This window comes from Rattus norvegicus, chromosome 7 (assembly GCF_021556685.1).
Source record: "Rattus norvegicus strain SHRSP/BbbUtx chromosome 7, alternate assembly SHRSP_T2T, whole genome shotgun sequence".
Classification (NCBI taxonomy): domain Eukaryota; kingdom Metazoa; phylum Chordata; class Mammalia; order Rodentia; family Muridae; genus Rattus; species Rattus norvegicus.
Window position 1 is genome coordinate 80,672,155 of NC_141540.1, and position 25,288 is coordinate 80,697,442.

Here is a 25,288-nt window from a genome sequence, read left to right on the forward strand (position 1 = left end):
GGCAGCCTCAGGAAGAAGTGCTCAAACCCTGGTCCTCGAGTGTTCAACTCTGACATGCTGCAGACTGACTCATCCATTATGTTTTAAACAAAACAGAGGGAAAGAAAAGGCAAGTGCACAATTACTGTTGCACTACCATGAGTCTTTTACACTGAGCCTTTACATGGTCTGCTAGAAAGACCATGTGTTAGGGAAACACTCTTTTTGCCTGTGTTACACAGGACAAGACTGAGATCTGTACAGAGTGGCCATATCATTTCTCAGAACCACCCTGAACCCTGGCTTTCTGCTATATGAGGTTCTATGATCTGAGCCCTAATCAGAGAGTTTTCTCTTAACATGTGCACAGGAAAGATATGTGAGGACAGAGTAAGAGATGCATCGGCAGACACTGTCATCTGACATCGTCTAAACTTCAAACTTCCACCATCCACAACTGTAGAAAAACCAAAAGCTGTTGTTAAGTACATGCAGTTGGTTATATTTTGATGTGGTTTAAACAAACTAATATATCACACTTCCCCAGATATACTTTGACCTGTTTACAGCTTCTCTAAAACCATGTAAAAAATTCAGTGCAATATTCTGAAGAAAGGATTCCTAGTGTTTAAAAAAAAAACTGTTGGGGCTGGAAAGATGGCTCCTGGTTAGGAGTGAAGGCTGCTCTTCCAGAGGATCCAAGACCCACATGGCAGCTCACAGCTGTCTGTAGTTCCAGTTCCAGGAGATCCAACACTCACACACACATGCAGGCAAAACACCAATAATTTTATTTTTAAAATGCCTATCTTCCCCACAAAAAGTTAAGATTAGATTTCTTATTTCATGTACTTACTAGTAGTCTACAATTACTCTATTTCTACAACCTTCTCATTTAAGTAATCCGCAACAGATTTTTATGAACTGGCCAGAGTATATATGCCATTTAAAGTACTAGTAATGCTTATTTATAATATTTTTATGGAAAGGATACTTTATGTATACCACTGTACTATCTTAGTAAGATTTTGTTAGTAACAGGTGCCATTCTTGCAGAGGACTTGAGTTCAAGTCCCAGTACCCATGACAATGGCTCACAAGTGCCTTTTAGTCTAGCTCCAGGAGGATCAGATGCCTCTCGATACCTTGGGCACCTGCACTAACAGTCACTGGAATGCATGAGCATGCACACACATACGTACTCACAGACTACCAAAAACAAAGGAGACCTTTATGATGACAATACATTATTTGAAGTGAAAAGGCTAAGTACCACAAGCTCCCAGCTTCCACAGAATGAATCACACCCCAGAGAGAACACACAAAGGCTTTATGACTTCGGCTAAGCATCTCGGTGAGTGTTCATGCAGATGGAAATAATTTCCATTCTAAAATTAGCTTGAACCACTGGTATAAGAACTTGTAATAAACAGAAAAGGAATTTAAGATGATCCAAGTTCAATGACTCCTGCCTGTCACTCCTATGATTTACAAACAGTAAGGTATTATGGGAGTCAGAATTCCAAGAAAGTCTCGTAAAATATACATTTACCTTACTTCCATTAATGACTCTACTGGAACACATTTCATATATCATAAAATCATTTAAAAGTGTATAGTCAGTGATTTTTTAGTATATTCAGTAAGGTATGCAACCAAAACCACTTTCTAAGGTCTGAATGTTTCCCTCACTCCACAAAGAAAGCTGGCATTACCTCCTCTGTCCTGTGCTGCGTCACTAACAACATCTCGTCTGTCCTCGAACTCTAAGGACTACCTACTCTAGTCAAACACATGAAAGCTGTACGATCCTTCTCCACTCCCTTCCCACTTATGTCTCAGCAGGAGCTTGCTCTTGGACACACATGCTCTGCTTACCTGCTCATCAGCTGGAAGGTGGGTGGGAGTGAAGCCATCTGTACTATCCCCTCCACTTCTGTGCGGGGAGGGGTGTGCACGACTCTCCAGTACATATACAAAGAATACAATTGGAATTTTAACAAACTATTTACCCGTCACTAATGACACCAAGTAAGATGAAATGACTGAAAGGAATGGGGGCTGATCTGTGCTACGCTCTGTCCCTGTGTGAGGACAGCACACTAATCTCTACGGCGCTGTGACATAGAAGCTGCTGAGTGGCCATTGCTGCTGCTTTTAGCCAGTTTACAGTGGGAATCACAGCAAAAAGCAGAGCAGGAAATGTGCTGCTTGGGCAGGAAAGGAGGGTAAATTAACTTTTACGTGTTGACAAAGCAGGTTTGGAGAAAGTAGCAGTTGGCAAAAACCTAAAACCATACCAGGGACTCAACTGTGTCTCAACTGAGACAACTGGAAAGGTTCTGTGATCAAACCTCTTCTCATCAAAAGCTCAAGGTGTAAAAACACATCTCTTTTGAGAGAAGAGTATCTGGAAAGAGGGCCAGGAAGGCATCTTGCTGGTGAAGGGCCACACAGGAAGTCATCATCCCACCCAAGGCAAACTGAGCAGACACTCAGAGACCACCACTCTCCTGGCTGTTCCTCAGGCTGGCGGCAGAGCTTGGCCTTGCTCACATGATGCGAGCTTTGCAGAAATGTAGAAGGTAGGAGTTATGGAGGCATTATGTTTACTCCAGGGTTCCAGGAAGACCAGACAAGTATGTAACAGAGTCAGATTCTCTTGAGAGATCCCTTAGGAAGTCATGTGGGAAGCTTAGAGGGTAAACATTAAGTTGCAAGGAAGACCCCAGCATGTTGGCGATTGCAGAAATAAGAGCTCTTATTCTTAGGCTGAAGGCAAACGAAGAAAGAAGCCATGTCAGCCACAGCTAGCAGGACCTGGAGAAGGACTAGTGAAGCCTCCTGAAGCTCAGATGATGCCCCGTGCACCTGACATGATGGATGTGGACCTGTAGGAGTTAATGCCCTCCTAGGCTTCAGGGTTGCTTTAGTCTCATTTTCTCCCTTAAGAATGGATAGTTATCCTCTGTGCCATTGTATAGTAAAGTATAGTATATTAAATTACATTAATTATATCACTTTCTTTTGATATTACGGGGGCTCACAGATTAAAGTTTACTAGACAATGTTGAAACCCTGTGGCTATGGGGACATGTGTGCAGGACTGGATCTATTTTGCATTATGAGATAGCCATAAGTCTTTGGGTCCTCCAGACAGGATGTTAGGTCTGAATCTGAAATACCCTCCCCGAGGCTCTTGTTCTAAACACTTGGTCCTCAGCTTCTGACAGTACTGAAAGGTGGAATCATCTGCAGATGGGGCCTGGCTGGTACAAGTAGGGCAGGTCCCTAAGACTGAGGTTTCAAGGGTAGACACACCCTTGTCTGCAGTCTAGCTGTTTCTCTGTTTAACTGGTCCACTGGGAACAGCTGTGCACTCTCACTCCCACTGTCACAGCCAGAGCCACTGCCATCTGACCCAGCGCTTAGAGCACACAGATGCTGTCTATTTTGCCACAGTAAGAGAAATAACACCTGTGTTTAAAGGCTCAGGCTTTCCTCGTTAAGGGCTCTTAAACCGCATCACAACAGGAACCTTTCCTGAGACGTGCGTTTTTACCTGGCTCCTGCCGCTTACTGAGCGCCTGTATCACACAGGTCAGTGCGGTTGGTGCTTTGTGCTCACTGGTCTCAGTTCTACAGCATTCTCACGAAGTGGGTGCTACCCTTGGTTCTGCCACTGCAGAGAGACTGACCCCAGAACAGTTCAGGAGGGCCGCAATGACTATTTATGACGTTTTGTCTGGTTTTAATACTTACTGACCAAAGTAATGGGCTTCATTCTAACTGAAGCACATCAGTGTAAACTTACCCAGACTAGCTTACAAATGAATGAGACCAGATTATGGTTATACTATGGCTATTTTATTTGGCTTTGACAATTACTGGGGTGGGGTGGGGTGACTCCTAATCTAACTGATGGCCTGGCTACCTCCCCAGTGGTGCACCCCAAATACTAGCTGTCTGCAATGGTGGCTTCCTCCTTTCTCCTGATCTCTCCTCTCCACTCTCAACTAAGTAACTCAAAACTACTTACATCTAATCCCTCCAGTAATTGGCTGTAGCTCATTTCATTTAACCAATAGTTTCAAATAAAGGAACAAGGTTTGCACAAGACTGTCACAGGCCTAGATCTTCTGACACAGAATTTAGCATTACACAACACAGCAACAGAGCAACCCCACACATACATAACGACACACATACACCGAGTTGGACCCGCCTGTCTATACCCGTTGTTATCTTCTTCCTTTCCCTCTTCCCGCCTGCTACACCCCTAGCCCCTCAAATTCCTCCCATCGGAGAAAATATGAGACATGTTGTCTGGAACTGGCTTTCAATTAACGTGATCATTTCTAGTTCTGTCTCCCTGTGAAGAACATCATTTTGTTCTATACAGAGGAGTAAAAATGGTGCATTTTAGTCATCTATTCATCTGCGTATGGACATCTAGGCTTCGAGCACAGTGACAAACACAGATCTACAGGATATGGCTGTTGGGGCTTGGTTCTAATGCTTTGTCTTAATTTGGTTCCCTAAATCACATGGGAATCTATGTGTCCAGATGCTAAGGGTCCCTGTCCCCAACTGGTTTTTGATTGATCGGCAAAGAGCCAGTGGCCAGTGGCTGGGCAGGATAAAAGAGGTGGGACTATTAGATTTCCTGGATAAGGGATGAAGGGGAGAACAGGAAGCACGCCATGGCTGGGGCATAGGATGGACCATCCCACCAAAAGGGAAGCAGAAAGATCAGACTTAAAGGCCCGACACCACGTGTAAGAATCTGGGAAAGTGGCCCCAGGAGCTACTCCCCGGATTGGTCTGGGGTAGCAGAGGTAAAGATTTAGCAAGTATTAATTCAAGAATACGGGAGGGGAGTATGTCATTGAGCTAGTCAAGGCATATCAAAATTAAACTGGTGTGTGTGTGTGTGTGTGTGTGTGTGTGTGTGTGTGTGTGTGTGTGTTTTCATTAGCAAATCCAGAAAGCTCTGGCAGGTGGCTAGAAGCACAATCACCCGCCAGGAGGGAGCTCAAAGCTGTCTAACTATTCACCGCTCCAGGGCCTTACATCCTTCGAGGTACTTGCCAGGACAGTGCAACTGTGTTGTGTCAGTTGTATAAGTAACTTCCACACTGATGACTTCCATCCTGGTGACTGGATGAACTTATTTCCCCACCCAGTGTCTTAAGTGTTCCTTTTCCTTACATCCCTGCAAAACCCCTCACTGGAGCCTGATGGCGGCCATGATGGGGGCCATTCTGACAGTGAGAGAGTCTCATTGCACGTTTGATTTGCATTCCCCTGGTGCCTTCAAGTTTAGACATTTTTCTTGCATTTGTTGGGTACTCGTACTTTTTCATTTTCAAATCATCTGTGGCTAATTTGCTGACTAGATTGACTCCTTCCAAAGGGTTTGTGTACTTACGGTTTGGAGCTTGCTCCTGTCACCTGAATAGCTAGCGAGATGCCCCCATTCTTTCCCTGAGTCTTCGCTAAGCTCTTGCTTGTATGACTCCAGCTGGAGTAGCTCTTCAAGCTTCTTCTGGCTGTTTGTATTAGTGTCTTGCTCGGGTCTAGCTAACACATGGATAACTAGCTCCCCAGCTAACACATGGATAACTAGCTCCCCAGCTAACACATGGATAACTAGCTCCCCAGCTAACACATGGATAACTAGCTCCCCAGCTAACACATGGATAACTAGCTCCCCAGCTAACACATGGATAACTAGCTCCCCAGCTAACACATGGATAACTAGCTCCCCAGCTAACACATGGATAACTAGCTCCCCAGCTAACACATGGATAACTAGCTCCCCAGCAGCACTTACTATACAGAGCATGGCCCCCATGTATGTTTCTGTCAAGAACCAGATGATGGTTGCTCCATGTGTCTGATTCGGGGTTCTTTCTCCTTCAATGTCTCCATGCCTGGGCGGCTGCCAGCACCATACTGTCATTTTTAGCCTTACCCTAAAGACTCTTTACTTTGCTATTGCACCACTGTGCCTTAATATTACCTATACATATCAAGCTTGTTATGCACGAGAATGAAATTCTCCACATGCCCTCGAACCTTCCTCTTACATCTCTTGGTGAATGACACTACCATCTCCTACTTGTCCAAGCAGAAACCCAAAGGTAATCTACTTTTATCATCTCCCCTTCTCCTCGGGCAGTAGATACTACTTCTTCTAATGCACTCTCTATACTACATTTATGCATCTTTCTGCACTGAATATAAGCTCTACGTGGATAAAACACAGAATAGTACCTGTTCACATCAGACAGGAGGGGGACACCTGCTAAGTGTCGGAGTAACGGAATCAGCCCATAAGGGGCTTCCTGCTTCTGATCGTGTCATTCTCTGACCCCTGGCCCTGTTCTCATTAAGGCCCGTCTCATATTAATCTTAAAAAAAAAAGTTTCAACTTCTTCATGTGTAAGAATAATAAGCCCCATGATTTGGCTCACACCATCTTTTAACCTTTACCATTAGCTTACCTGTTGTTGTTTTTACCATATGCATACATAGTCTAGATTCAGTTTCTGAAACTCTGATATTTTCAGCCCCATGTTCCTCTGCCTCTAACAGTCTACTGGACTACCTTCAGTCAGTTTGTTCAGCCTCTCACCCAGCTCAGGAAGTATGTGTCTATGTTTAGGACAGAGAAGGTCATCAGACTAGTCCTGACTTCTGCAGATATACTACAGCCCTTGCCATCTCTAGGAGTGAACAACTCAACTGCCATAATTTTTGTAATTAAATCCAACCGAAGTCTGAGGACCTTGGGCACTTTTCTGCTAGCCCTGCTGTCACCCAGAGCACCCAGTTTCCAGTGGTAAGATTTCTAAATGCATACTGATTTAACTGTTCAAATTATCAGGTTTTGAAATAAGGCATAAAATACCCTCGATGTAATGAAAAATTGGTTCTATGTTATAGCTGTTAAGAAGGTAAACAAAGATAAGGAAAGGAATAAAAAAGCCTAAAGAGGAAAGAAGACAAGTATTCCTCCGGATGAATGCATTTTGAAATCCACAGAGGAAAAAAGTGGAGTCTAACTGTCACCCTGATTAGATGCACCGGAGCCGACTGCCACTTGATAAAGGACCTTTAAAGTTGCTGAGAAGCCTCACATTTGAAGGAGGAGCGCTGTCTGTTAGCATTAATGATCTGCTGGGATGGAGCAAGGAAGAGGAGACACCAAGGAAAAAGCATGCTGCCACCATTTTCAATGTCCTGATTCCTAGGCTCTAACTTAGCTTACAGACTATAATCTTAATAATATGATTAATTCTCTTTCCCTCTCGGCGAACAGCTAGTTTCCTAGTTACCTCTAAAGAAGCTTATCTCACAACTTACATACTCCCTAAGACGAAGATATTTATCATTTATGGGTCGGCAAGATGGCCCAGTGGATAGAGGGCATGTGACAGGCCTGACAACCTACATTCAGTCCCAGGATTCCTCAAGGTGGCATAAGAGCAACAACTCCTGACAGCCACATTCTGATTGCCACCAGAGTGCTGTACACTGTGTCCGCCTGCTCTCCCATGTATGTGTATGAGCCCACACATACAGACACACTAAAATCCTACAGTGATACCACATGTGGACTTCACCTTTGTGTAACTTTAAAAAATGATTCCAGGTAAATGCGCGCACACACACACACACACACACACACACACACACACACACACACACACTGCCTGGAGTTTTGATTACAAGTGTGTACTGCCACACCTGACTTTTTGTTCCATGGATTTTTGAGATCAAACTCAGGTCCAAGATAGACACTTTACCAATTGAGCTATCATCTTGGCCCACAAATATCTTCACTAATTTCAGTTTACGTAACTATCACGGAAGAATCTGAAATAGGCGTTGTCTCTAGTATATACAAACAAATGAAATGTTAGGGTGGTAATAACTTGTTCACGGTAACACAACTAGAAACCATAATATCCAAGCTTAGGTCTATCTTATAAAAATCATGTACTTGCTCTCTCCCAATACCTCCCAAGATATAAAGTTTCATCATTTGCCTAACACTTTCGTTTCACAACCATCTCTGGAACAACTGACACAGCCCCATCTAAGGAAGGGAGGTTCACGGGCAGCAATTAAACCGACAATTTACTCCTATTTACTGAATAGAACACAGTATGGAAATGGAATGGTGTGGGCTCATCCTGGAGTACCTCTCTGTAAATGACATCTGGATTCAGTGAAGCAAAAGAACTACTTTGCTTACACTGACATGGAATCCAAGGGATTAAGGAATTTTCAAAAAAAGCAAGCTACCCAAAGCCTGCCACACCTAGGGACGTGCAGGCCTTGCTGGTCTGAGTTTGGCCCTTGATCACTGATTCTGTTGCCTTCTCTAGGATGTTAAATGCGGATGCCAACCATCAGTCCACCACGTGTCTCAAAGTACAGCTATACTTACCCATAATGCTATTCAGAAAGATCCTAAAGACTTTTCCATAACATCTAATCTAACTCGTATCGTTTTAGTGTGTCCATACAAAGCCTTCCTGCTCTGAAGTCTCCGTTATATCTGGGAATTGTTTTAGGAGCTCTGAATTTGGACTGATCTGGCCAATGTCCACAGACTGACTTATTACGAAAAGGAGATCACCTGCTCCATGTCCACATTCTGTGGCTCACTTCCTTTTTAGCTCATTTAATTTTACCCCCTAGTTCAAGGATCAGCACACACTTTCTGTAAAAAGAGATCTTCATATAGTTTAGGCTTTGTGGTCAAAGTCTGCTGCCAGCCTTCAGCTCTATTACTAAGGCACAGAAGCAACAGAGTATATCATACAAACAAGTGGCTGTGTTTCAATAAACTTTCCCTCTATGGTACGCGCTTACCCTGATACATTGTTTCATGAAGAGAAACACATGTTTAATGTTTTCTCACAGGTCTTTATTTTCAGATACAGTGTGACAGTCACTTGTCTTCCCTGATATCAGCTCATTTGTTCCTTAAGACAGTGTGTGTCCTCCTGTAAGTGGACAGGAGGAACAGTTTTTATGCATCCAGTGCATTGCCATCACCTGTCTTCATTACTGGTTTGATGCTTACCATTTTTCACCTTCGGCCAATGGACCTATTATATCAATGGATGCCTTTTGGCATGAACTGCTAGTCTCTGGTAGTTTCCCTGCTTTGTGATGCAGAATTACCCAGTCATCTGTTGTGTTTTCTACACCACATTGGAACCAATCATCCATCCCATGACCCCTGAATCCTTTCTGTGACAAATGGTAGTTAGTGACCATAAGTATGGCTCTGGCTGTGCTCACTGCTATGGTGTTATTATTGTAATAGTTCACTGGAAAAGCATTAAAAAAATACATAATCTCAACATCTATGAACAAAGGCTTACTGCACTCAAATTCTTCTAGAAAATAAATCTTGGCTGCAACTGCATAAGAAATTTCCCTGTAGCTTACTTATGGGGCCATTTTGAGTTTGGGAAAACAATTAAATAAATTATATATAAAGCATTCAAGGTAATAATTAGTAAAAGAATTATTTAATACAAATTGGGTATTATTTTTATTGAGAACTTTAAAAATATTTCAGCCTTTGATGTACTTTTATGACTCATAGAAATACAAAAAAACAAAGATTAACAAAAACTTATCAATTACAGCATTACTTATGAATGTGAGCAAGCTATAAATAACCTAATGATCAACATCAAGAAAGTTTATGGTGAAAAGATATGTTCAGGTTATGTCAAATAATATCCAAAACACATGAGCCAAAAATTAGCATTCCTAGCAGAGGATGAACACACATTTCACTGGGCCCTAACCAATCTTGTTTTGTCTTTATTAATGATTCTGAACATTTGATAGAACAGTTTGATTTTTACTTGTTTGCTAAATTGGTTGGTGGTGTTTTTGAATGCTTCTGAAGTTAATCTTCCTAGCTTTATTAACTATCCAATTACTGTTCCTATATGTTGTCATTTGTCTATCTACTAAAGAAAAAAGAAAATTAACATTTGATGTAGAAAGTATATGTGTGAGCATTTAATAGCCTTCCAACAGACCCTGAGGGGAGGCAGTATAAAATCCAATAACCAAGCATCTTGCCACTAAGAAGTTTCAATTAAGAGCAAACTGGAATACATTCAGAAAACATTAATAATCCAGCATCCCTGGATCATCTATCAGTAGACTCACAACCAGATAAGTTCGAGTAATAAATTAAAAATGATAAATGCAAGAAGAATTAAATCAGCTTGTTTACAAAGAGGCGCTGAGTTGAGGGAGGTCTCCAGGCAGCACAGCAAAAGTGGCAGCATAGTGCCTTAGAGCACAGGTCCTACTGCTGTACCCATGGGGAGAACTTGCCAGACCGGCTGTTCCTGAAGCTTTCAGGATTTCTCTTTTCCAGTGGTGTACAAAGAATCAGCATAGGGATGAAGTTTCCAGGTTGGTACCAGCTTGATTTCTCCACGTTCTATGACCCAACTACATGGTATCTTCACCATTAAGGTATTACTGCCAAAATAGAAGATCCCCCAAACCAGTAATGGCCAGTACTGTTTTGGGGTAGTGTTTATGGGACCCACTGACCAATAACTTGAAAAGAAAGAACTCATAGCCTGTGGTATATGGCTGGGGAGGCATTGTTTCTCTTATAGCCTAACCCCACTTATATCCCTCATAAATGCATATGTATACACTTTAAGAAGCTTCATTTGCTTTCTCAAGTTATTAAGGAAAAAAAAAAACATGAAGTAAAACTGGGGAGGGCAGCACAGAGTGCGCAGCTTCACTGTCTGGGTTCAAACCCTGGTCTCCTGTGTGTGATTACTGCAAAACCACCTTGAAATGATGAACTGCAGAAGTCATCCTTCTTAATTTGAAAACGTACTAGGAAGCTGAGCCATCACAGGCCACTGACATGGGGAGATGCCCTGTGAGAACGCCCACTCTGCAGGTTTGCCACTGCCGCATGGCTGTGTCATGCCCTAGGTGGAGAGAGCCTGCTGGGCAGCCAGATGCATTCATTCAGGCTCTCTGTGCTCTGACTGGATGCAGTGTGACCAGCTGCTGCTAGCTTCTGCTATCTGCCTTGGCTTCTTCAGCAGGGCAGATGCACTGTGCCCCTTGGACTGTGGGACCAAATAAGCCCTTCTCTCTCAAGCTACACTCGTCAGAGAACTTTCTCACAGCAATAAGAAAAGAAATTACAATAGGGATGGGCGGATAAATGCAACCCGATAAGAACCAGGAAGTAAGCACCCTTTGCTAGTTCAGCTGACCTGCGACAGAGGTGTTAAGAAAATTAAATGTGGAAAAAGTCTTTTCAACAAATAATCCTACACAGAAAGTCACATGCACAGAGAATGAGCTGACCTACCTCACATTAGATTAAAAGATAGGCCAAAATGGACTAGAGACCTTAAAATAAGGGCCAAATGACACAATTCCACAAAAACCGCAAGAAAAGCCCAAGAGTGAACCTTGACTTAGACTGGGGAATGAACTGCTAACTCCAACAGGAGCCTACAAAACAAAAGGAAACACACAAGTCACGACTGTCTAGAACTGCAAACAGCTGCATGCTGAAGGACACTTTAGGGAAGTGAAAGGAAACCTACAGACCAGAAGAAATGTTTGCAACCTATGCACCAAACGTTCTAAGTCCCGCAGCACCAGAACAAAGAGGAAAGCCAGCCAACTCACTAGAAATGGTCCTGGGATTTGAAGGAGATTTCTCCACAGAACATATACAGTCATCAATCACAGGGAAAAACAAGGAGAAAACCAAAAACCACATCACTGTTTTAACCAAAACATTCACTCCATACCTATCAGGGTGCCTACAGTTAGAAACGACAGCCGGCGAGGCATCTGTGAGGAACAGGGACTCAGGGTCTTTACTGCTAGAGGGAGCTCGGAACACCACTGCGGCTGCGGGGCAGCTTGGACTTAAAGAGTTCTAATATGAACCATGAATCTCACTCCTCTCTAAACATACAGGAAAATACAAAACGTGACAACCACTGAAATGCCACCCAGCAGGAATAAAGGGACTGTGGCAGAGCCACAGAACAGGACATGCTCAGGACAAATCCGGGAAGAAAGAACTGAGTCATGCTACAGCATGGGTAAATCATGAAAACATTTGCTAGGTAAAAGCCAGGAACAAAAGATCGCATATCGTGTAACTAGGTTTAATAAAACATCCAGAACAGACGTGGTGACAGAGTTGATTCATGGCTGTCAGGTTGGAAAGGGTTTGGAACAGCAGTGATGGCTAATAGGTAAGGGGGTGTCCTGGAGATTAGCAAGTATTTTCAAGGTGGGCAAGAGTGGTGGTTGCCAGTCTGTGAATACTGAAAACTGTGGAATTGTACGCTAAAGGTTGAAGTGTAAAACAGTTGATGTCCACAGTACGTATTTGGAAATAAAAAAACAAAGAGGCAGGCACAGTGGCTTACGCCTCTAACGCCATTCATCACACTAAAGGCGGAGGCAGGCAGACTGCAAGAGTCCAGAGTCAGCCTGTTCTACAGTGAGTTCCTGAACAGCCTGAGCTGCAGAGTGACTCCAACAAGCAGCAAACACAAACTGTGACATACGATGACTGACTGGATTGTTCTAAGAATGAAAGACTAGTGAAATATTCAAAACTGTTTGCCAGGTATGGTGCATGCATATAACCCTGGCATTTCAGAAGCAGAAATATGTGGGCCATAAATTCTAGGGCAGTAAGACCTCATTTCAACTTTATACAGCTGGAAAGAAATGTAACAGTCTTTGTTAACAAATAAAATTAAAATGTGAAATAAATTCCAGAAAAATATACAGAAATATCCCTAAAACTTGTAAGTGGGCTTATTCACTATGACTACTTCGTATATGAAAAAATTACACTTAGAAGCCAGACTTAGAAATATTATCATTTTCATTTTTTAATTAAGTTATTTCTGTGTACATCTGTATGTGTGTGTGTGTGTGTGTGTGTGTGTGTGTGTGTGTGTGTGTGTGTATGTGGGAAGGGGAGATAAGCACATGTGTGTGTGCACATGTGTGTGTATCAAGGGCAGAGGTCAGAAGAAGCTATTGGGTGTCCTGACCTCAGTGTCTTATCCCTTGAGACAGGGTCTTTCATTGAACCTAGAGTCAGGCTGGTGGCCAGCAACCCCAGAGATCTTCCTGTCTGCTCCCCGATAGTGCTGTGGTTACAGGACCATGCACAGTTGTTCCTAACTTTTGACATGAGTGCTAGAGATTTGAACTCAGGTTCTCAGGCTTGAGTTGGAAGTTTCACACTTCCTGAGCCATCTTCCAGACTAACATCATTTTCAATAGGTTTCTTTAAATGAAAATAGTAGAAACATCTATCAAAACACTATCCATAATAAAATCTAGTACCAATAAAAGAAATTAATGACTTAAATAAATGGAAATATTCATGGAATAGAAATTAAGAGTGAAGATGTCAATTTTTTTTTCCAGCATGGTCTAGAAGTTTAAAACTATATGATAAGAAAAAACATCTCACGAGGATTATTTTCTAGACAAAAATGAGCTAATTTGTCAGCATAGTGTGGAAAGAAATGGGAATCAGAAAATTTTGATGGAGAATAAAAGTAAAGGATTATACCATCCCACTTACGATTAATCACGAAGCCACAGCAGTCAGGCCGGTGTGAAAGGTGAAGTGCCTTGGAGTGGGCATGAGAGCGAACAGACTCTAGAACTGACCCAGCGATGTGCTCACTTAACCCCCGACAGAGGAGCAGCTCAGATGGGAAAGGAAATTGACACCATTTGTGAAAACCAAACTTCTTTACAAACTTTATTCTTGTAAAGTGATAAATCAAAAGAGATCTTAGGTCACAATGTACAACAATACGGTTTTAGAAAAAGAGAAAACCCTTCCCTATCTATAGTTGGGTTAAAAAGCATTATAACCTAAGCTGTAACTTATAAAGAACTGATAGGCTCAGCATCGGATGTAAAATTTCTGCTTTGTCAAAGACACTTTCTGGAAGATAAACTATGGGCGCAGAGGGAAGTGTATGTAAGACCCCTAAGACTTCAACAGTAAATGAAAAACGATTGAAAATTAGAGTGAACTTGGCTACTTCATCCAAGATGGCAAAAAGAAAAAGAAAAAAAAGCATGTGAAAAGACGTTCAAGACTGTTAGCCACCTAAAAATGTAAAACGAAACCAGGAGTTACAGCTACATGGGCTTTGCACAAAACCAGTTCGTTATGGAGACCACCAGCACTTGGTGAAGCTATGCAGCTGTCACACACACTGGCCAGCACACTCACTAGTAAGCACTGTGGAGGGCAGCTTGGTGCTTCCTTCTATATTTGACTACATGCACGAAACTTAAGACATGGGAAATATTAAATATTTCCCACATACATACACATACACCCTTAAATATTCACTCTAGAGAAATTAAAGCTCACGCCCACACAAAACCTACCCATGAATGTTTACTACTAGCACAGATTAAGCTGAGATACATCCATACAATGGCATACTGCTTACCAATAAGAGGAACAAAATATTGAAAAATGTAATGCTGGGATGGCTCTCAGTTATGCTAACTAGAGGAACTAGTCTCAAAGTGCACAACTGGTGATTACCACATTAGTGGTTGGTTATCAAGGTCAGCACTGTGGGCAGCGGGCACAGCCATCACGGAATAACAGGAAGACCAAAGTGATGGACCTCTTCTGTGCCCAGAATTCGGTTCCAAGTGCCCACTTACGTTAACATTCACAGAACCTCACAGCAGAGGAACAAGGTCAATTTGCCCCATAATTTTAAAGATAAGCTTAAAAGACAGTTACCTCAAGTTAGGACATGAGGAAATCAGCACACTTAAAACCACGCAAGGGCTGGAGGGAACAGTCCAGACATACACACATGGTAAACTGTTCAAGCCAACAGTGGCAAAGCAGACAGACGGTACTCAGAATGACAGGAGTGACAGCCACAAATGTAGAGAATGATTTAAGAGAAAATCATTATTTAGCTTAAAGTAAAATAAAATATAGATGAAGTGCTATATTCTAGGAAACAATAAATCAGCAACTGTGACATAGATAGACATTAGGAAAACACAAACAAAGAACCCAAGTAGTTGTGCTCACTTTGGAGTGTCATGTCCACACCGCTCTCCTAAGGACGCTAACAAACCTTTAGAGCTGTACTGTCTGTTTGTAGGAGCTAACTCCCTCCAGAGAGCATAGACTTTTGTGTGTTTGATTTTGACAGGGGTCAGGCTGGCCCCGAACTCTTGGATCTTCCTGCCCCCACCCCTTCTGTGCTAGCATTACAGGGCAGTGCTGCCACACTGGGCTAGATTAGAGCCTAAAAATAAAAAAATGAAGTAAAACCAGGGACACAGCCTGTGCTCTAATCTCTTTTCTATATCTACACATAAGCCCACCAGGCCAACTACAGTTCACACTTTATTACATATTACATAACAAATCAAAAGTGCTTAAAGTTTCCTAGCACAAAAAAAAGAGACAAAATGCTAATTATCCTAATTTGATTAGATGCTACACCCCGTAAATATGTACAATGTATGTCAATAATGTCCTAGAAAAGGAATGTGGGGTTAAGTTAATTTAATTAGGTCACTGTATCTGTACCCATAGTTTTTCATGTGGTCTACAACTATTTTAGCTAGTACTCAGAGAAAGTTTGATAGCAGCACTAAGAAGAGAACTGGCTGTATTGTGCTTCAGACTGTTATTCGGTAGTATGTAAATAGGCACACTGTACCTGACGGTGATTTAAGGGACCCTCAACCCCTGCTTGAGTTCAATTCACGTGTTCTGTTCTGGCAGCCCCAGCCCCACCCCCAGAGCTCCTGCCTTTCAGATGGGAGCTTCAGTTCTCCTCAGGCCACAGGACCTAAATTACTTATAAACACATCTCATTTTCCCAATCTTAAAAGGCAAAAACAACCACAACTCAAATCCTGAACACTTCCGCATGCTCCATCCATTAAAACAACAGTGAAAAGAATGGATGAGCAGTATGAGAACCAGGCAAGACTGGGGGCAGGCCAGGTCACAAGATTGGGTTGGGATGAAGGGAAAGAAGGCAAAGGACAGCTACAGGCCGATCCTACAGACACGAAGTCCAACAGACAGCAGTAAATGCATCTCAGCATAAAATGCTCATTACCAGCCTGCTATGGCACTCGACAAATGCTAAATACTTCAACACTAGGAACACCATGAATGCAATTTGCTTCAGTATCGACAAACAAATTCATTTATTCAATAAGTATTGTCTGCTATTACATCAGGTATGTTCCACACACAACCAGCACTCTGTAATAATGTGCACAACTGTGAAACAATTCCATTGTCCTCGTTGGATTTGTTGTTGTAGAAGGTATGTCATTTAACATATTTCAACTATCAGCAATATGTGTGGTAATAACAGGTAACATGTTTCTTACTACCATTTAAATAGATTAGTATTAACACTTTGATTTCTATTACAGGCTTAAGCAAATATGTAGCTCCAATTAAAAATATTCTTTGGATTCCCAAACTAGACGACTCCTGACTTTGAAGCCGAGACCTGCTGCTGTACTGCACTCCACATTCTACTCTAGCAGACGTGACTCACCTTTCACTGGTGATGTAGGTATGGGATGTTTCCAGCCTGGCACTACGACAAGTAAGCATGCTCTCAACCCTGAGTGTGCCTTCTGGCATACATCTGTATTTGTGCTGCTGGGCTACAGGGGACATTATATTCAGTTTTAATAGACAGTGACTCTTTCAAAGTCTAGTGAGCAGTTCAAGCATGGTTAGTTGAACTGAAATCAGCCCTCAATAAAATTTACACTATCTTTGAAGATTTTTGCATGAAAACCTAACCCAGAGTATCTCCATAATTATTTGCTATTGATTTTACATACAAACACTTTAGGCATACTGGATTAAATATATTAACATTAATTTTGTTATCTTTTTATTTTTAGCATGGTCATTGGAGTGTGTGTATGTTTGTGTGTACATTTTTAAGTTTTATTATTAATCTTACATAATTGAGAAACAAACACTCTCGAGAGGTAACAGCCCCTAAATGAAAAGCTGAAAGACAAGCAAGTGGCAGCCTAGTGAAGACAGTGGATGAGAGAAAAAGATAAACCAGGCAGAAGAAACATCGAGTTTCTTTGCCCACCAGGGGCAAAGAAGTCCCCCTCCCCCCATGGCAGGACCACTGCGGAGGAAGGGCAGGGATGAGAGATGCTGCTAGGGTTTCCGGTGACTTACTTATTCATGTGTAGGCATGGACATGTGCATGCATACCTGTGTGGACCACCCCGGAATATGTGTAGAAGTCAGAGGACAACTTGTGGGAATTGAGTCTATTCTTCTATCATGAGGGTCTCAGAGACAAACTCAGGTGTTTTGGTGGCAAGGCCTTTACCAGCTAAACCACCTCACTGGCTCTACTGCTAGATTTAATGCAAGAAAGTTACATTAAAAACAAACAAACAAACTTGTATTTATTTCAGAAAAGTCACCCTGACTTGTATGTGCAGCATGACTGAATCACTCCTGGACTAGTTAGCAGCTGTTACAACGATGTAAAAATATTACTACATATTACTAATGTTAATAATAAAGCAACAGGCCTCTACACATGGAAAGCATAGAGTGAAAAGCACTCTATCACTAGTCCCAGTATGTCTTCCCTTTCTGCTGACCTTACTTGCTGCTGACCTTCTAGCAATCATGGCATGTTTTATGACGCTGCTTTGTATTCTAGTAGTGAAAGGTTTTAGTATCATGAGCAAGCAACAAAGAACTCCAGTATCTGAGCCATGCTTCAGCACGCACTAGGTGTGTGCTCATTTTGCATCTTCTCTTCCTCCTATCTGAAAGGGGTAAGTACCAACCGATGAACGTCTACTGTGCTCACTTAATCCTAAGACTGAAGGGCGGATACCATTTTTATTCCCTAAGAACTGAAGTGTTTAAGCAAATTAAAGAAGGTATCAAGTTAGACTCCTTCACTAGTGAGAGAATCAGTTTAAAACAACTTTACTTCATCCGACTGATTCTAGGCAGGGCACGGGACTAGCAAACATTTCGGAAGAAAACAGAGAATTATTCTGTCAGACTCATCTACCTTGATGTTCTGGAACCTGCCAAAACTATATCATCTATAAACAAGTTACATAAGATCCAGTAAAAAGGTCCTTTATTATTCCAAATTTCTTCTGAAAATCACCAGTCTACTAATACATTGACTTTCCAATGGCATAAAGCCATTTTATTGATTACTTACTTCAAAGCACTGAATGTGAGCAAAAGGGTTCTTGATATCTCACTTCCACATGAACCCTTGGATTCTTGCCTGTCAACTCTTCTGACTGCATGAAGTTATGCTCTACACTTAGTGGGAAGAAAGATGAGTCCGGGAGCCGAGTCTTCCGGGAGAGCCTTAAGCTTCTCCTGCCATCCTTCGCTGTTCTTGTCATTTGTTGCACAAGCTTTTCATCAGTATCCCCCCTAGTATGTAGTATGGACAGCATGTTTCTCACACTGAATGTCCTTATGATTGTCTTTTCTAGATGCCTTTCCCAAGGGCCCAAACGGTTGTTAGGCTAAATGGAAGGGAGAGAAATCATCCTCTGTACCCTTCTCCTCTTCAGTCTTACCTCTTGATTCAGGTTACATGACTTCAAGAAAATACATAGTAACAATGTGATTACATCATCCCACCCCACACTTAGGCGCCCAAGCACAAACATACCTCCCAGGAAGAGAGAGGAAGCTCCTTGTTAACCAACAGGATATAATACCCATCCACCTCCCCCACCACTTGTGTCTCTCACTGGGCTGGCGGAAGTTTCCTGACTACCCTGACTACTTCAAATGTCTCACACTGTATAGGAAAAGCAATTGAGTCAAAATAAAAACTCTATCAAGTCATTTAAACCTCTCCAAAACTCGAAGTTTACCATGGTCATCAAACGTCTTGGTCCCTGTCCTTACTGTGGTCATCCACTAAGGCTCTACAGCAAGTGTGTCCATATATCTGCGATGTCTAGCTCTTCCTGATCCGAGGCCTCTCAATATATTGCTCCCACATTCAAAGCTCTCTGACTGTAACTCATGGTTATCTATCACTTGGGTCTTACAATGACCCCCATGAAAGACATCCATTCCTAATTACATCATTATTTATTATCTCCATGCTTGGCAGTTTCTGCGCAGAGAACTTGCAACAATTTATTAACTAGAGTGTAAGAACCATGAGGGCAGAGACTGCCCACAAGGCAGAACCTAACAGTACCAGAGATAAGTGTTCAACAGATGCAGGAACAAGGGAGAGGATTAGCTGATCACTCCGCTGACTTTCTAGTGATATAATCTCAAGTCAATTCTCAGAACTTCAATTTTCTCTCTTATTAAAAAACAATGTTGTATACAATTACTTGGCGGGACTGACTGAAACTGTCAATGACTAATGTCCAAGAACAGCACCCATAACAGTAAATGATGAAAGCTTAATACAGTAAAGGTCAGTTTCTTTCTCTTTAATGATTAGATGACAGGACCTCACTAAGCTAATTCATTATTGAAATTATATATGTGTATGTGTGTGTGCATGTATGTATGCAGGTGTGCATGCATGCAAGGAATGTTAATAAGTAGTATACATCTATCAACTCTTGTCAAAAAAAAAGGAAGAATAAAGTAGGACTGGGGTGAGGAGGAGAATCTAGATGGAACCTTAGTAGTTAGAGGTCAAAGCAACTTTTATGTGCTTATAAAAACTTGCTGGAGAGATGGCTCAGAGGTTAAGAGCACTGACTGTTCTTCCAGAGGTCCTGAGTTCAATTCCCAGCAACCACATGTTGGCTCACGACCATCTGTAATGAGATCTGATGCCCTCTTCTGGTGTGTCTGAGGACAGCTACAGTGTACTCATATACATAAAATAAATAAATCTTTAAAAAAAAAGACTTGCAGCAAGAACAGATTAATGTTCATTTTCAATCCCAAAGTCAAAGCATTCTTTCTATTTGCTTAAATGTACATAAACTTCATCTGTGTCCATCTCCTGTTTAACATTCACTCTTTAGAGAATATTGCTAATGATATTTTTAAGAAAAACCACCAATTATATAAAACAAAATACCAGATCAGAAGGAGAAATTCCCTTTATGTTTCCATAAATCTTAAACTTTCTATTCTCCAGAAAAACACCTTGACTCAGGCCTGGCGTTTAATGTGTTCTCTTCACACTGAGGAGTCTGGAGCAGGTGGACTGCTCTAAGTTGGAGGCCAGCTTGGGTTACAGAGCAAGCCCCTGGCTTTAACATCTACATTTTAACATTTTCTTCTAAGGGCTGCTCACTCTTCTCTGGTTTTCTTCAGCGGAGTTAGACTTTCTAGGAAGTGTCTACACCATTTACGACACCTCCCTCAGACCTCTTCCAAGCTCCAGGAATGTAGACAACAACCCTTCTAAAAGCTGCCACTGCACCCAAGCCCCTGGAATTGGGAGGAATCTGCTGCCTGTCTTCAGTCTCCCTAGGATAGAGATATAATTTAGATTCTGAACTCAAAGGAGGATTTATATTAAGCAATTAATTCAGTTTTATTCAACATATTTTATGTAATCAAGCCTGACTTTCTCAGAAGTAATTGGTATCAGCTTAAAAATTTTTCCCTTCTGTTCTCGTTATTTCTACCACTTTTCTAAAATTGGAACTTCTGGTCTATCCTTACACTGGGAAAAAATTTAGTCCTGCGGAGTGTTCTATATAATTCATGGGGAAGACTGACCCATTAGATATGAAGTGAAGAGTGAGGAGAATATCATACCCTACCACAACGTCCAGAACAGCAGGTGTACACTGAAGCCTCTTTCCGTAAGCAGATGGCAGCTCAAAGAGGACCACCACCACAGGTCAGACGGCATACATCAGGGTGAGTTTCAGCAGGAAGTAACCTGAAACTCTCCAAGGCAATTATAAGAACATAGACAAGTAAAGCAAATGTTCTAAATCATATTCTAAGACTTCATCTAGGGCAGTGTTCCTCAAATGAAAGTGGGCCAAGAGCTGGAGTCAAGATGAGCAAATGAGGGAAGGGGAGGCAGAAGATGGGGATGCAGCATGTCTGAGTGTACCCCAAACAGAAGGCAGCACCTCTCGAACTGTGTTTCTTTCTCCAGATGCACCTCAGCAGCAATGTTCAATGTATTTAAAGGGTGGATTTGTGTGACAGATAGCAAACCTGGACCTAGGAGACAAGCAGGAAGTGATAGAGCAGTGGCACCGTTGCAAGACTGCGCTCTAGCGCCTGGAAGAGACAGGGATTTGGAACTCCCATGCTGTGGCGAGGCAGGCACCCTGGTGTGAGCAACTGACTGGGACTTCTCCCTGACAGTAGCCTAGGGTGACAGCCAGCTAAGCTCCTCCAGCTTATTCAAAGCTATTCAGACAGAAGAACGTCTGAAAAGTAATACTGGCCCTGGGACAACCTCAGAAAGCATTAACTGTAGGTTGATGTATAATCTAAATTCATTGTATACTTTTACATACTTGAAACTTTGAGCAAGACTTTGGCGTCTGGAAAGATAACCTGCGGCTATAATAGTCACATATCACAGTTCGCCAACAAATAAAAAGTTATGTAAAGGGTGTAAGCACCGAATAAGGATTATTAAATCTATATGAAATATTTCAAAGGTTCACATTTTGGTTAATAGCCAAGAGTAACTAAAAAAACAAACACCAACTTACAAGCAAACAAACAAAACAGCCTTGGAATTCCCTCAGTACCGGCTCAGAACCTTTCCTTAGCAGGTCTATGTCAAGTTATTCAGAATATTCACGTGTTTTAACAGAACTTTCTTATTTCATTTACTGATTCACTTACTTAGGTAAATTTGTGCGTGTGCAAGACCTGTGTGTGTGAAACAGGGTATGTCTGTGGGGGCCAGAGGACAGCTTTGTGAAATTTATTACCTCTTTCTATCTTATGTAGGTTCCAGAGATTGAACTCAGTCGCCAGGCTCTGTAGAAAATACCTTTACCTGGTGAGCTATCTCGGTAGTCCTTTATTTTTGAAGCCATACTTGTGTGTGAGTGCACATGTATAGGTATATTTAGATGGAGGTCAGAAGGCAACCATACATGTTCCTCCTCCTCAACCATACACTGTCCATCTTTCCCAGACAAGGGTCTCCCATGGGTCTGGAGCTTACCAAGAAGGTTAGACTAACTAATGATCCCCAGGGAATCTGGCTGTCTCTGACTTCCTGAGAGCATACCACACTGCCCAGCTTTTTACATGAACTAGGGATGAAATTCAGGACTTCAAGATTTTACTGAGACATCTGCATATTGTTTGTTTGTATGTACGTATGTATGTATGTATGCATGTTCTATGTTCATTCAAATGGTTCTGCTAGAGTATATCTACTATACATCACAACTATAACACTGACCACACAAACTCCACTATTCCAACGTTGAGTACATAGTTTAACTATTCTTACAATTGTTTATTTTTCTTTTCCTATTAATATGAACCCAAATCTGGGTGAGGAAACAGACACACACACAGAGCTGTACAGAGAATGCCTCCTGGCTTCAGGATGAAGAGTTCTGTTTAGCTCTGTCAATACAGTTCAATGTTTTGCCCATCCTACTGCCTCTTATTTCCTTATCATTTGAAACCCATGTGGCTGGAGACATCGACCTCTGGGGTAATCACCTGACAGCTTTATAACTATGGTCCCACAACGGTGGGAAAAGGAGTTTTGGCCTTTGACTTCAATTCCTCACTGAACACAAACGCCCAAGAGATAAACCTTTGTGCAGTACCTACCAGAAGTCCACTTTGTGTTTCAGTATAAAAGAATACACCAGGACCAATACTGCTTTACAGCCTCTGAAGGCAAAGGATCAAACACCAATGGCATGCGTTTTCTGAAGACTCAGCTTATTTATTTAGTCTGATCAGACGTCACATAAACTCAATTCTGATTACAGTGCACAACTGTAACATTCACAACTGGACATTCCTAATCACCCTAGATTAAAGATGCCTCTCACTTTCCTTTCTCCTGGGCCATTATACCAAACCTAGAGAAGAACTATACTCACCCCCCGGCTAGAAAAAAACAGAACATAATAGCTTATTGATCTCTGGTGTAGACCCAAACCCACAAGTCATCAGCCAAGCAGGGATAGAACTAATGGTGAAAAGTCATGTACTGGGTTTTCAGGTCCCACACAACCACATCGTTGACAGTTACTACATCAAATGTGGATGAATCCATCGTCCTCAGAAAAAATAACACACCACGTGAGTAAGGGAGCAACACATCCTGAATTATACTGAAAAGATTACCATTTCTTAGCTGCCAGGAAATGCCAATTTAAGTCCATTATATTTTTCATATAATGTGAAGTCTCAAGCTTTGAAAGTTACCATCATAGTCAATTCCACAGATAACTGCTTTCAAAAAAGATGCTACCATATACTGGGGAATATATGTTATTTATATGTTGACAGAAACCACTGCCATTGTACTACTGAATCACTATTTGTGGCAAATGACGTGGACTTTGTATAAGAAAAAAATTACCGCCCCCCAAAAAAAACAAAAACAAAAACAACAACAAAAAAACAAACAAAAAGACCAAATAGCTTCTGTTTGTTTTTCTGGAGAACTCAAACCAGTACTCCAAAATGGATATATTAATTGTGTTCTCTGCAATACCCATTCAAAGAGTTAACTCATGAGAACTAAGGATGGTGAAGTCAACGCTCAAGCTCAGGTCTCAAGTGGTGAGCTGTCCTTTTAATTCCCCTTAGCTCTACTTCATACAAAGCACGGTCGTGACACACAATCAGCCTGCAATCCTTAAAGAAGTATCCTTAACCAGATCACAGACCGGAATGAGGTAACAGTCACAACAGTATCAGAGGGCAGAGATAAAATGACAAGTGAACTGGAAGTCAGGGCAGACTTGTATGCCCCAATAGAGAAAGACGGAGGTGGGGCTGGAAACTATTTTCTGGCCTTCTCTTGAGTGCAGTTACTGGGGAACAAGATCCTACACGCCCCAGACCCACAGAGCCCCAGGCGCAGAGGTGGAGGGGTGGGAAGGAAACAATTGGGGTGCTTTTGGAGGGAGTGGGGACCAAGAGAGATGGGTGCAACAGCAATTACACAGAGAAGAGAACTTCGTGCCTCAGAAAGGTTCTGGGGCAGGACCGTCCCGGAGGCGACCTCCCCTTCGCAGTCTCACGGTCACATCTTTGTGCGCGAGAGCTGTACACCCGGCAGCGAGCGCTAGAGGAGCGAGCCGCCCGGGCCCTTGCGCCGGGCTAGGGAGTCCACCCGCATGCCGCCGCTCCGCAAGGATCCCTAGCTCGGACCGGCCCGCCTCCATCGCCCCGAAGGGTCGGCGACGGCCAGCGGTCCTCCGCATCCCCGCGGGCAGACAACCCTCCCCGAACACCCCGCGTGGGTCTTTGTCCCGCCGGCAACCAGGGTCTCCCCGGGTCGCCCAAGCACAGCCCGTCCTGGAGGCCTGGGGGCCCCGGGGTCGCCCCAGCTTTGTTCGGTCAGCGGGGCGCGGGGAGGCGGACACTTACCGTACACCCCAGCGAGGAAAAGCAAGAGCCACGCCGACCCCCGCCGCGGAGACTCCTTTGTGCTCCAGCGACGGGCCATACCCACGGCAGATGGAGGGAGCGAGGAGATGGAGGAGGAGGAGGAGGAGGAGGAGCTGGGGCCAGACGCCGCCGCCGCCGAGCCCCTGGCTGCTCCCTGCGCGCTCCGCGGCGGCGGAGGGGGAGGGGCGGGGCCGCCCGCGCGCGCTCCCTCCCGCCGGTCCTGCGTCGGCCGCGCGAGCCCCTAGCGGGCCGGCCTTCCCGGGGGCAGGGACGCGCAACGCGCGCTCCTGCGGGAAGCGACAGGGCCGGCGACTGCGGGGCTCGGGCCTCGCGCCGCACAACCAGCCGGCGCCGCCACCCGCCAGACTGAGCGCGAGCCGGCACCGGCGCTCATCGGTGCACTCGGCAATCCCCTGGCCCGCCTGCTTTGGTTCCCGCCCCGTGCTCCCCTGGACTCGGCGGAGCTCGCGCCGATTTCGCCGCTCCTGGTGCCCGAGTAGCGAGGCAGTGCCAATCGATGTGCGAGCACACGAACCCAGCCGGCCGCTGGGTTCCCGGGGCACCGGGGCTGGGGGATGAAGAGGGTGTTCTCTGACCGAGCTCCGC

At 43.2% G+C, this 25,288-nt stretch overlaps 1 protein-coding gene across 2 annotated transcripts in view; it reads right to left on the reverse strand.

Moving 5' to 3' along the window:
- The window catches only part of Lrp12 (LDL receptor related protein 12), a 71,369-nt gene extending 46,319 nt beyond the window's left edge, over window positions 1-25,050 (reverse strand). The window contains 1 exon segment of one of the 2 annotated variants that reach the window (NM_001134883.1): window positions 24,662-24,827. In NM_001134883.1, coding sequence (NP_001128355.1) covers window positions 24,662-24,740 — 79 coding nt within the window. In that variant the 5' untranslated portion in view covers window positions 24,741-24,827. 2 annotated transcript variants of the gene reach the window in all.
- Window positions 25,051-25,288: the final 238 nt, after the last annotated feature.